General features: G+C 35.7%; 1 protein-coding gene and 1 non-coding gene across 2 annotated transcripts in view; both read left to right on the forward strand.

Annotated features, from left to right (window-relative positions):
* Positions 1 to 13,514, forward strand: part of LOC129043715 (putative ankyrin repeat domain-containing protein 20A2) — a 45,733-nt gene that overhangs the window by 2,489 nt on the left and 29,730 nt on the right. The window contains 5 exon segments of the mRNA XM_054500604.2: positions 1,764 to 1,878; positions 2,041 to 2,214; positions 6,452 to 6,558; positions 7,611 to 7,748; positions 10,378 to 10,433. Of these exon segments, the coding sequence (XP_054356579.1) occupies positions 1,764 to 1,878; positions 2,041 to 2,214; positions 6,452 to 6,558; positions 7,611 to 7,748; positions 10,378 to 10,433 (590 nt within the window).
* LOC129044760 (U6 spliceosomal RNA) lies at positions 9,136 to 9,242 on the forward strand. The gene has a single exon (XR_008504761.1). It is a non-coding gene; the product is annotated as a U6 spliceosomal RNA (small nuclear RNA).

The raw sequence follows: 13,514 nt of genomic DNA on the forward strand, positions 1-13,514 counted from the left end.
CACTTTGTATTTTTTATCATTATTGTGTGTATTGTTATCTTGTTTGAGCTTTTAACCTCTTCAGAAGTAAAAAGGGAATGTTTTTATCTGTTTCCAGATTTTATTATCTATACATTTTATTATGTACATATGTTTTTCTTATATACTCATTCCATTTATGCAAACAATGATAGATTAATCATTTCGTTTTAATTGTATTCTTTAAAAATAAAATAACACATATAAATAATTACTATTGCAAAATATTGCTTTATAGGAGTTTATTTAAAAATATTGAACTCCCCAAATGTATTTATCCATTCTTTCATTCCATTTATGCATCAAGCATAACCTGAGTACCTGTTATGTAGCAGACATATTCTACTATCTCTCAGGACCCTTCTATCCTTAAAAACTTCATGTTTACCTGCCCCGCCTGCACAAGCTGAGATTGAATATAGGAATATTGGGACTTAATCTCCTTGAAACTTTATCTCCCACCTTTCAAACAAAAGCATTTCTGAAGTTAGAAAATAGTAGAAGATAACCTTTAACTGCCCTTTCAAAAGTTTATCTGTCTTAAATACTAATATTAATCATTGGAAAGTCTTATTTGCATATATTCTGTAAGTATAAATATTGAATAAAATAAGCTATACATATTCATTTGAATCATGAGTTTCCTTTGGCTTCAAGTTGTTTGAAAATCAAAGAATTAATTTGTTTAAAAAATGCGTTATTGTTATTTCAGTGCTCTTTCCCTATAGTACCTTTAAGAACTAAAATGTATTTAAGTTTCAGTTACGTGCCTAGAACTGCCCTAGACCTGCTGAATATACCATATTCTACTTAATGTAAGGTCTTATGAATTGTGTGATGCCCCGCAATTTTATATATCAATAAGATAATTTTTAAAATGCGACCAATTATGGTTATAATAAATCATGAATTATAAGTGGCATTCCAATGTTAGAGGTGTTAAAATGTGACCTACTCATTAAGCCATCCTGCAAAGTAGGTATAATTGTATCATTCTACCTAATTAAAATGTTTTTGTTAAGTAGTACTAATAGTAAAAATTATAATATCTGGCTGGGTACAGTGGCTCACACCTGTAATCCCAGAACTTTGGGAGGCTGAGGTGAGAGGATTGCTTGATGCCAGGAATTTGAGACCAGCCTGGGCAACAAAGTGAGATTCTTACTCTACAAAAATTTTTAAATAAATAGCTGGGCATGCTGCAGCACATCTGTAGTCCCAGCTGCTCAGGAGGCCGGGGATGGAAGATCACTTGAGCCCAGGAGTTCCAGGTATAGTTACATCATTGCACTCCAGCCTGGGCAAAAGAATGAGACTTTGTCTCAAAAAACAAAAATCTTACAATTATTGAGTTTTTGTAGGAACTGTTCTACATACTTTACATAGCTTCTCATTTAAGCATCACGATGGTGTCCTATGAGATAGCTACTATTGTCATCTTTATTAATGAGGAAGTTGAGGCACAGAAACGCTAAGCAATAGTTGGTAAGTGACAGGGTTTACAGTAGGACTCAAGCCCTAGCTGAACCGAATCCAAAGACTGAGCTCTTTCTATTCGAATAGGCTGCTGTTTTCATTAAGGCAGTGAGCAGTAAGAGCTAGTAAGTATTGTACTTTCTTCAAAAAAATTATTTGTTTTGAAGGCAGAGGAAAAACATGCTATTCAATTTTTACAATTACATGAATGATTGTATGTTTTGAGATACTGTACTACAGTTTCTTAAAAAATCCTCTTACTCTCATAGAACTGCTCTACATTTGGCCGGTGCCAGTGGCCATGTGAAAGTGGTCACTCTCCTGGTTAGCAGAAAATGCCAGATTGATATCTGTAACAAAGAAAACAGAACGCCTTTGATACAGGTATATTAGAGCCAACTCTTTCAGCATGACATGGATTTGATTTACATATATAGAATTAAAATAAGTTGATCTCATTTAAATATAACTAGTTGGTGAAACCTGTGGAATGCGTATTTTGAATTCTTGGAATTTACAATCTGTTTCTTCGTCTAACACGGACAGGCTGTCCATTGCCAGGAAGAGGCTTGTGCTGTTATTTTGCTGGAACATGGCGCCAATCCAAACCTTAAGGATATCTATGGCAACACTGCTCTTCATTATGCTGTATATAGTGAGAGCACCTCACTGGCAGAAAAACTGCTTTCCCATGGTGCAAATATTGAAGCACTGGACAAGGTATAGATCAATCAACTTTCTTTCCAAAATATTTGTTTTAACATTGACATAGGTAAGGGTCAATTTTTTATATTTGGAAGCTCAACCATTCCCTGAATGCAAATGCAAATTAAGTTATTTTGAAATAACTTAATTGTCTAAGATTTTATTTTAAATATTGATACTTTTAAGGAAGCATTAAAGGGCACAGCTTTCTAAAATGCACTTTGGAAAATAATTGTGAATTTGTTAAAGGTAAAACCTTTTCAACTTTTTTTCTACACAGGGTTATTCTTTTTTTTTTTTTCCTAATTAGTGTAAGACAACACAGGAAAGAAAATATTCCCTGGAAACAGGCTTTATCTTAAAACTCAAACAAAACTAAAGCAACTTATAAATAAATGGACATGTTGCTGCTGCTGATAATTTTCTGAAAAACTGATGTATCATCTCTCAGTGGCAACGCTTAAGAGGGAAAAATGGGAGGGGAAAAGGAGATCAATCAGAAATATACAGGTCACTTGGAAATTAGGTAATGATGGAAAATGCCACGAAGAGGTTTTTGTTTTGTTTTGTTTTGTTTTAGTTTGTTGTTCTTCCAGTTTATGTGTTGAGACAAGGTGCTCTTTAGCTTTGGGTCTAATAATTTTTGGTTTGAAAAAGAATGAGTTGAAACTTGCCTAGAGATTAATTTTAGGAGGACTTTGAGGAAACCAGATTTGCAGTGAATAGGTGGTGACGAAGTGAGAAAAACTTTAGCAGAAGGTGGAACAAATTATTAACTGACTTATTGCCCATCCTGGCAGAAACAGCCACTTAGGTAAGAGTCTAAAGCCTCCTCTCAAATCTAGAATGCCTTGGTGGGAAGGTGGGAGATAAGGAGCTTGTAAATAGCAAAATCAAGTGGGATTTTGAGTTTACTTGTCCCTGTTCTACCCATAGCCAGGAAACTTAATTGGAGTTTTAATAAATGACTCTATCTCTTACTCTTTTCTCTTTTTGGCCACATCTCCAACTGATAAAGGGAACTAGCCATGTGGGTGAGAGTTGAGACTGAAGTGATTGTCTGCTGCACTAATTCTCAGAATTGTGCATTACAGTGACCTGACGACATTTTGTTAAAAATCTACAATTGTAGGCTTTCTCTGAAGATTTTGATGTAATAGACCTAATAAGGCCTGAATATGTTTAAAAATGTTTTCTTGAAGCTGGGCACAGTGGCATGTTCTTGTAGTCCCAGCTGGAGCCTAAGAGTTTGAATCCAGCTCCAGCAACATAGTGAGACTCTTGTCTCTAACAACAATAATAGCCAAAAAAAAAAAAAAAAAAAAAAAAAAAAAAAAAAAAAACCTTCAAGGTTCGGATACACTCCTTATTAAAAACCCCAGAATAGATAAGCGCAATATATAAATTTCTGTATCTCAAAAATGTAAGAAATCTCTAGAAGAGTTGGTGTTTGATAGTTGCCACTTCCTGCAAAGTTCTCCTTTTTAATAATATTAGCCTGACTTATCTGTCTTTCTCTACATCTGTGACTGGGAAGTGAAAGGAAATATTATTGGCAATATCTCTCAGCTTACAGAATAACACATTTTGCTTCCCACCATGAATCATTCACTACCATTCAGAGAGTCTTTAGAAATTTGCTTATGGGTAAACTTTCAATAGGTAGAGGCTGACCCTTTCATGATTTGATGTCCCTTTGTCACCATGCAGGTGATTTTGTGTCAACAAATGTTCATTGCAAGTTGGGCTTTCTCAATTAGAATAGTAGCAAATCCTAAATTTTTCTTTTTAGTTGAAGTTGTATTATGAACTATCTCAGTATGTTCGTTAAGTTTATAGAACTTTAGCATACCCAAAATGTCAGTTTTAAACACTGAAATCCATGAAGTTAATAAGAATACAGACAGGAATTCTTTTAATAATTTAGTTTTAGCAGTCTTGTGAACCAATTATCTATTTGGTTAACAATCTGGGAAAATTATATACAAATATATTTTAAATGAATAAATGTTGGAAAAATTCTTGAAGCGGGTATTATGAGTCTTTTTAGCAATTTTTATTATATATGAGAGCCTGATTTTTTGGTGAAGCATATGATACTAGAGAAAGAAAATATTTTACATGCAAATACTTGGATTATACACAACCGTTTAGTAAAAAATTTATAGCGAATATAAAAACACAAGGGCTATATTCTAATGTGGTACACAGATTTGTTTGTTTGCCTCTATAAGTTGAATCAACATGTAAAATTTAGAAGACTCGTGAAGAAATGTGGACTTCAGGCTTATCCTAAAAAATCAAATCTGGTGTCCCCTGAGTTTCTATCACTGTTTGGTCTGCTGTGCAGAGGTTGCCCCTTTATAGAAGGCATGTATTCTCCAGTTTGCTACTGTGCCCACCTTAGTACTTCCTTTACTCAGGCAACCTTCCTTTGTCCTTGTAAGTGTTTGAGTTTACAACTCCTATGTTATAGTATATTTTGATAAAAATTTCAAGGTTTTTAAGTCAGCATGTATTTGCTTATAATATATAGTCTATGAGTATATAAATCCTTCAGTTATGGAGTTGAATTTTTGAATTTAGAAGTTTTTAAAACTCTTTCTCTTTATATATACCACAAGTAATCATCTGCCCATAAGAATGCCTAGAAGCCTTTTTAGGCTATTCGTGGTTATAGTTGGATAATTTACGAATATTGCAGACATTACATCTTTCTCCTCAGCACTCTTCCTTAGAAATGCAAGTGACTACTGGGCTGGGCGCGGTGGCTCAAGCCTGTAAACCCAGCGCTTTGGGAGGCCGAGGTGGGTGGATCACGAGGTCAGGAGATTGAGACCATCCCGCCTAACATGGTGAAACCCCATCTCTACTAAAAATACAAAAAATTAGCCGGGCGTGGTGGCGGGCGCCTGTAGTCCCAGCTACTCGGGAGGCTGAGGCAGGAGAAAGGCATGAACCTGGGAGGCGGAGGTTGCAGTGAGCCGAGATTGCGCCACTGCACTCCAGCCTGGGTGACACAGCGAGACTCCGACTCAAAAAAAAAAAGAAATGCAAGTGACTTATTGGCTTTTATTACGCCAGAAATAATTCATATGGATCAGTATGAGAACTTTTATTGATAAGCCATTATGTTTTTATTTCTGATTTATATTTTGTCTAAAATAAAAAATAATTTTAAATAGCCATTTAAGTGGAATCCAATAAAAATGGATTTAAAAAGTAGAGCTGCACTAGGGTCCCGGGATTACCATTATAATTGAGAATAGTATTTCTTACTGAGCTTTGGTTTTTTAAGTATTTGTTCTCAAGTTTTTTAAACCTATCTCTCTTACACAGAACATACTGAGCTTTCTAACAGTAAAGATAAAAATCTATTCTCTTGTATTAGGGAGAAAACCATGGACTATTTAATAATAAGGAAAATAAGTGCATTTGAAGCCAATCTCTCTTAATTCAGAGCTCATTTCCATAGTGACCTATTTGGAGCAGGAGTGCCTGACATTGGCATCTGGGATCCTGACACCATTGATAGAAGTGACTCAAGCAAGTTTGTACCACCCAGAGGAAACCTCCACCTGTATTGGGAAGCTCTGGCAACTGTATCTCTGAAACTCTTAATTCCTCAAATGTTAATGTTTGCCACAAATAGTATTGTCAAATGGGGATTAGGTAAAATTAAAGAGATTTCTTGATTATTGCACATAAAATACAGTTTTGTAATACTTCTCAAATACAGATGGTCATGGAGTCTTTATCTTGGGGTATAATACTTCTGATAAAGCAAATATTCTTTGGAATATAGTTTAAGAAACACTGCTTTGGAGATAGTAATTTAGATCATTAATTTATGTAAAAAACTTAAAATATTTGCTACTATGTCTTAGGGTTTTAGGGACAAAAGATACAGCCCTTGCCCTCAAGAAGCTCTTGGTTTCAGTGGGAAACAGTGAAATGATTACAATGTACCATGCTAAGTGCTGTGATCAAAGCAAGGATTCTTGGGACTGGTAAATGTTTAAAGTGAGTTTTGGCAATGAGCACAGTTAATCCGGGGAGACAGAGGAGGGTTGTTTGTAAGACAAAGAGCAGCGCATCAGAAAGCACAGAGGAGTGAGAAGGAAGGGACTACTTTTCATTTACTTCCTTTCTATATTGTATGCTGAAGTTCAAAGCATCCTAGAGAAGATTTTCAGTTCAGTTGAGAAATCTGTAATTTTGTGAATTATTAATTTTTTCTGCTGTTTTATAGGACAATAATACCCCACTTTTATTCGCTATAATTTGCAAGAAAGAGAAAATGGTGGAATTTTTATTGAAAAACAAAGCAAGTACACATGCCGTTGATAGGCTGAGACGGTACAGTAGTCTTTTTTAAAAAATAAAACCTGCATATTCTAGAGTGGTAACAGTCACTCAAATCAGAAATATTAATAAGAAGATTAACATAATTATTGGCATATAATGAAAAATATCACTACGAATAATCTGGTAGACCAGCAAATATTTGGACTGAGTAACATAAAGAACAGTATATAGTAGGATTCGTCTTCTCTTATAATATAGAGTGTTTGGTATATATAATGGGATGTTTTTGGTACTGTAATCTTTTATTAGCTAAAGGGTTTTGTGTTAGTTTTATTAATTTTTTTTTTTTTTTTTTGAGATGGAGTCTCACTCTGTTGCCAGGCTGGAGTGCAGTGGTGTGATCTTGGCTCACTGCAACCTCCACCTCCCAGGTTCAAGTGATTCTCCTGCCTCAGCCTCCCAAGTAGCTGGGACTACAGGTGCGCATCACCATGCCCAGCTAATTTTTGTATTTTTAGTAGAGATGGGATTTCACCATGTTGGCCAGGATGGTCTCGATCTTTTGACTTCATGATCTGCTCTCCTTGGCTTCCCAAAGTGCTGGAATTACAGACATGAGCCACTGCACCTGACCAGTTTTATTAATTTTTAAAGTGTGGATTTTTAGTTTATGACTACTAGTATTGTTATTATTATTATTATTATTGTTGTTTTCAGCCTGCAGATAACTCTTATCTGACCCCTAGCTGATTTGACTAGGAAAACAATGGGGGAATCTTCATCTAAATCTTTGCCTACTTTAGATAAGTGACCTCAGCACAGTTTCTTGGCCATCAAAGGACTATAAGTTAGCAACTTGTATTATGTCATAGCCCAGTGGGACAAGAGGCTTCCCTGTTGTCCCTTTCTTTTAGCCTTGGTGATAATTTACAAAGATGAACACTTGAGCACCCTAGATGCTTATAGACCCAAGCTAGTACATGCAAATGGTTATTACGTCTACACTGACAGGCAGATATTAAATTGGTAAAGTGTATTAAACTAGCTTTTTAAAAAAGTCTTTATTAAAGTTCTTGAGTGGAGTTATTTCTTTGTCATTTTAGGTCAGTGCTCATGTTTGCTGTGCACTATGACTCACCAGGTATTGTCAACATCCTTCTTAAGCAAAATATTAATGTCTTCACTCAAGACATGTGGGGATGAGATGCAGAAGATTACGCTATTTCTTGTCATTTGACAAAGTAAGTGTTTATGTTAAAAGGCCAGTTAATACTAAATTGAAATTTAAAATAATTGCAACTAATCCATCTTGTACATTAGGTGAGAGTTCATAGTTTGGTTCAGATAGTTTGAAATAGCAATGAGTTAGTCTACCTTTTAGCCAGAAATCAAGCAGAAGTCTAGATTAGTTAGAAGTAGAGTACAAGATTTTTTCTGGATTTTTGAGACTTTTATCCCTAGGGATCTCAATGTTGTTCATTTTATTCTAAGCATAATCCCCATGCATGGGATAAAAAGAGCCACATTTTTTATTTCTTTTCCTTTCCTTTCCTTTTTTTTTTTTTTTTTTTTTTTTTGTAGAGACAAGGTCTCACGCTGTTTCCCTGGCTGGTCTTGAACTCCTGAGCTCAAGTAATCTCCCTGCCTCGGCCTCTCAAAATGCTAGCCACCATGCCTGACCTGACTTTTCTAATTAGTTATTAAGTCTTGAAATGTCCAATTTAGCAGAAAATCTTGTATTGTCCCCTGGGGCTCTCACCTGTGTCTTCCTTCTTTGAATTTTCCAAGAAGCCAAGGGGTTTCCTAAGTCCAAGGAAGGCAATCTTTCTTTACAAGTCAGAAGAAGGGGAAAAACAGCCATTCTAATCATTCTGTTGTTTCCGTGGACTCACTTGCTGTATTGTTGCCATTGTAAGCGGTCCTGCAATCTGATAATGACTGACCTTTGCCACCAGGATGCCTTCACTGATTTAGACCCCTCAGTTTTCGTGGTGATTCATATATAGAGTTCAAAACTATGGTGTTTATTAGTTTATGTACTCGTGCTCAGTCATTGTTCCCAGCACCCTACTCTGGCATCTAGGCCTCCTAGCTTTACCCACACAAATATTGAGCAAGTTGATGCTTACCCTACACTAAAAACCTTATTTGGAGCCCACCTCCTAGCTAGACTTAGCCTAGGCCTTCATGGTATGTTATCCTTTGAGAGCCATGTTTGTTTTTCTTTAACCAATATTAGTTGGGATTGTTCTCAACAGTCAGGGATGTTCAAAAAATGTTGCAGGAAGAGATCAGAGTTCTCTTTCCCTTTTGCTATCAGATCTGTACCTTGAGGCTTTTTTATATCCTGTGCAGCTGCTTTGGTTAGATAGCAGAAGGTTCCATGTTATCTTTCCACCGAGTAGTGGGAACCAGCTTGCAGTTGGTCCCTCAAGTAATGTGTCTCTATAATCATGAAAATCTCCTGGGCTACTCGCAGCTCTTCCTCAAGTTTTAAATATAATTTAAAATTCTACCTCACAGGAAGCCAGTCAATAAAATTCTCTGAATCTAAAGTAAGTGAGTTGGATTTAACAGAGCTAAACCTCATCCATGACTCATGAGTATCCATGTATCAAACAGGGCTTTGTACTTATTTCAGCAGCACATATTTTAAAATTGGATGAATACAGAGCAGATAAGCATGGCTGCTGCCTAGGGATGGCACACAAATTCAGAAAGCATTCCATATTTTGCATAGTCCTGTGAAGGCCATTTGACTATTTGTTGAGTAGCTCCAAGGAAGCAGTGTGAGCAAAACCAAAACAGGTGACACCCAATATTGAAATTGTGATTATCACTATGAAACTATTGATGTACAGTGATCTCTGAAATGAGAACAGAGTTGAGTAATAAGGGGATGTTACATGTTGTTAGTACATGTCTTGGAATGAGAAAATGTCAACTTGCATTTTTTTCATGGAACTGAAAAACAATCAAAGCAGGCTTTTGTCTTGTCTGTTAGTTGAAGAGAACCATGGAGATCCAGCATCCAAGCACAGATCTGCTGGCTCAGAGTTTGAGGAGGCAGAGAAGGAGTGGTAGTTGTCCAAGCCAGGTTTTGATACCTATTAGTTTTCTGCCCTTAGTGTGATTGATGAGCTCAGTGATGGGAGACAATTAGGTAATCTATTTTAATGAGGTGTTATATATATATATATATATATATATATATATATATATAAATTCAGTAATAAGTTATGAATTAGGTAAAATGCCCTGAATTACAAGCCACAATGAATGCAACTAATAACCAAAATTAGCACTTAATAACATTTTCTGAAAACTGCAACATTTGAATATTAGAACTTATAGAAAAACACACACCAAGCATTATTTGGGATTCCAAAATGGTTTCCGCAATAAAGTTCAAGAATAAATTATTCCATTGCTTTACTATTTCTCTGAACATTTAAACATGTAATCTCATTACATCCTCCAAACAACCTAGTGAAGTAAGGTAGCAGAATCCTTATTTTTTAGAAGAGACCATGGAGCCTAAGAGAAGCAACTTGTCTGAAAACAAAATACCTATTGGTTACAGAGTGAAGACTTACTCTGAGTGCAGGACACTTTGCATGATATCCAGCTAACTAGAGTTAATTTACTGAGTTGTGCTTCCTCCGTTTATGAGTACTTCACTTTGTTTTCTTCTTTAATTATAAGCTTAATAAGCTTGTAAGGTTTAAAAATTTGAAGTGTATGGGACATTAAAATTCTGATATTAGGTCTGATATTGGGTGAAATGGTTTTAGAATTTAATATGTTTGGTAAATATTTTTTATTTCAGTATTAAAATAGCAATTTTATTTATTACTTTTGTATACATAGAATTCAACAACAAATTTTGGAACATAAAAAGAAGATACTTAAAAAGGACAAACCAGGTAAGACTTCTGATAGTGAGTTTCTTCTCTTGGTGGTCCTACTCTTGATAAGAAAATAAAAAGTAAGATGTAAGATTAAGGTAGTGTCAATCAAAAAAGACCAGTTTAAAAATATGTGTAAATTGAATGTGTATATATGTATATACATATGTAAATTAATTTTTTTAATTTAACTTCTTTAGTTTGAAATTCAGATTTATTTAAGGAGGTAGTTGTAGCTAATTTATAATCTCAAACATTATGGTCTTAAAACATTCATTTATTTAATTATGATCCCTAAAATCCTATATAATATTTTTGCATAAATAAGAAGAAAGATTTTTAAGTTAGTATGTTGTATGTTTCCTCTATAGTCACATTATAACAAATTGAACTTGTTATACAAATGGATCTTCTATTTCATTTTTATAATAAATTGTTTATATTTAGTAAACAAATAATCACAGTTGACACATGAATAATGTGGGGGTGAGGGACTCTGATCCCTGTGCAGTTGAAAATCTGAGTATAACTTTTGATTCCTTCACCTTAGCTACTAATACCCCACCATTGGCTGGAAGCCTTCCTGATAGCATAAACAGTTGTGGAACACCTATTTTGTTTGTGCTGCATTATTATATACTGTGTTCGTACAATAAAGTAAGCTAGAGAAATGAAGCTGTTAGAAAGAAAATCATCAGGAAAAACATACTGACTTTTCATAAAGCATAAGTAGATCCTGACAAAGGTCTTCATGATCTTCAGGTTGATTAGGCTGAGGAGGAAGAGGAGAGGTGGATCTTGCTGTCTCTGGGTTGCAGAGGCAGAAGAAAATCTGCATGTATGTGAATCCCTGCAGTTGAAACCCTTGTTGTTGAAGGGTGAACTGTATTACACATTGATTTGTGTCACTAAGAAAGTAACTATCTTTAGAACCGGGAACTTAGCAATCCCTTTCTGGTACCATAAATAAATGGCAATAAGAACTGTAGAACTGAACCAGTGTGCATCCATACAAATTGCAGATTATTTTTTGAAGATAGCTACTGAGCACAGAAGACAGAAAAGCAATTCCTTCATGAGAAGCACAAGTTACATTACATATTCTTACACAAGCAAAATGGTTTTATCGGTCATAGTTTACACACATACACATACACACATGCACACATACACACACACAAAGTTAAAAGTCCTGCTGATTCTTAATGACCAAATCCAACTGTTCACAGGGAGCAGTGGATAACACATCCTACAGTTTGGATGCAATTCTCTTGACTTTTTGAGTTGTTCTGTGATGAACTGCCTTTAATGGGTGAATCATGTTTTTAGTTTTATAAGAAACAAAGAAAAAGATTAGAAGCAAGTAAACAGGAACTCTATGATCAGTAGTAGACTATTATAGTATATTGAATAGTCATATGTTTTTCTCCAGTTATACAATTTACTTGAATGATGCACAATGAACCAATTATTATTATAGGAGATGGGGTCTCTCTATGTTGCCTAGGCTAGAATACAGTGTCTATTCAGTGGTACACATAGCTCACTGTGGCCTTGACCTCCTGGGCTCAAGCAGTCCTCCTACCTCATCCTCCTGAGTAGCTGGGACTACAGTCTTATGCAGTTACATCTGGCCTGATACACATTTATTTATTTATTTATTTTTGATACAGGGTCTCCCTCTGTTGCCAGTACTGGAGTGAAGTGGTGCCATCTTGGCTCACTGCAACTTCTGCTTCCTGGCCTTAAATGATCCTTTCATCTTTCACCTTAGCCTCCCACATAGCTGGGACTAAACAGGCATGCACCACCACGCTTGGCTAAGTTTCTTTTTAAGGTTTTTTGTTTGTTTGTTTGTTTAATAGATGAGGTCTCACTATATTGCCCAGGCTGGTCTGGAACTTCAGGGCTCAAGTGATCCTCCTGCCTCAGCCTCCCAAAATGCTGGGATTTACAAGCGTGAGCCACTGCACATGGCCTGCACAATTATTATAAAAAGGAATTAAGTCCACTTGAGTTGCAGAAAATTGACCACCTTTTCATTTTTTTTCTGGAAACATTCATATCATAGAACATATTGTCAATCACCCAGATCCTCTATTTTTTATTTGGTTAAAATAAGATTGCTGCTTATTTCACATTATTTTCTGACATCACTGTGTCATTTATTCCTTTCATGGCTTTATTCAATTGGATAGATATAGAAATACAAGAATCTCCAAGTCAAATATCAAGGCAAAAAAAAAAAAAAAAAAAGAAAAACAGATTAGGGAAAGTTATTCTGTGAAATAACCATCTGATTACAGTTACATGTATCATATCAATGTAATAAAAATCTTACACAATGCATTTGTGTCAAGGTTTCCCAAGACCACCCCCAGGTTTGGTGGTTCACTAGAAGGACTCACAGGACTCAGCAAATAGTCATACTCAGATCTTTAATTGATTATAAGAAAGGGGACAAGCAAAATTAGTAGAGGAAAAAGGTGCATGTGGTCAATTCTGGAGGGAACCAGGCACAAGCCTCCAGGAGTTCTCTCCTGTGGAGTTCCCAGGATCTGCTTAATTCTCCCAGGCTCACATTTTGACAACATATGTGCAGTGATGTCTACCAGTACCAGAGTCTCATTAGAGACTAAGTGCCCAAGTTTTTCTATGGAGGTTACTCTCCCTCACAAGTACCCAAATTCCAGACTCTTACAAGGAAAGCAGCTGTTCAGACTAAGCACGCTGTTTCTATAAACACTTTAGACACAGTGAGCCACTCTTCTCAGGGAATGGTGGAAACCCTCCCAATTCCAATTTCCTAAACACCAGCCAAGGCCCAGCCTTGCATGCAGGCCTTTCTAAGGATGGCAGTCTCTTGCCTGCTATATGAAATCTTTTCTGCACAACACTTGTAACCCCGACTTAATTTTTGGTGTTGTTTTAAAATTTCATTTTAATAGCACTCAATATTATAAGATAAGGTAACTTGGTACTAGTTTCTGTTGTATGATCCATCTTAAGTTGTAATGCTAGTTGCTTTTTTGACTTTCGGTGACTAACAGGTATTCGTATGTAAGTTACCATAGCAATATTAGGTAATTATAATCTGTC

Source organism: Pongo pygmaeus, chromosome 13 (genome assembly GCF_028885625.2).
Source record: "Pongo pygmaeus isolate AG05252 chromosome 13, NHGRI_mPonPyg2-v2.0_pri, whole genome shotgun sequence".
Classification (NCBI taxonomy): domain Eukaryota; kingdom Metazoa; phylum Chordata; class Mammalia; order Primates; family Hominidae; genus Pongo; species Pongo pygmaeus.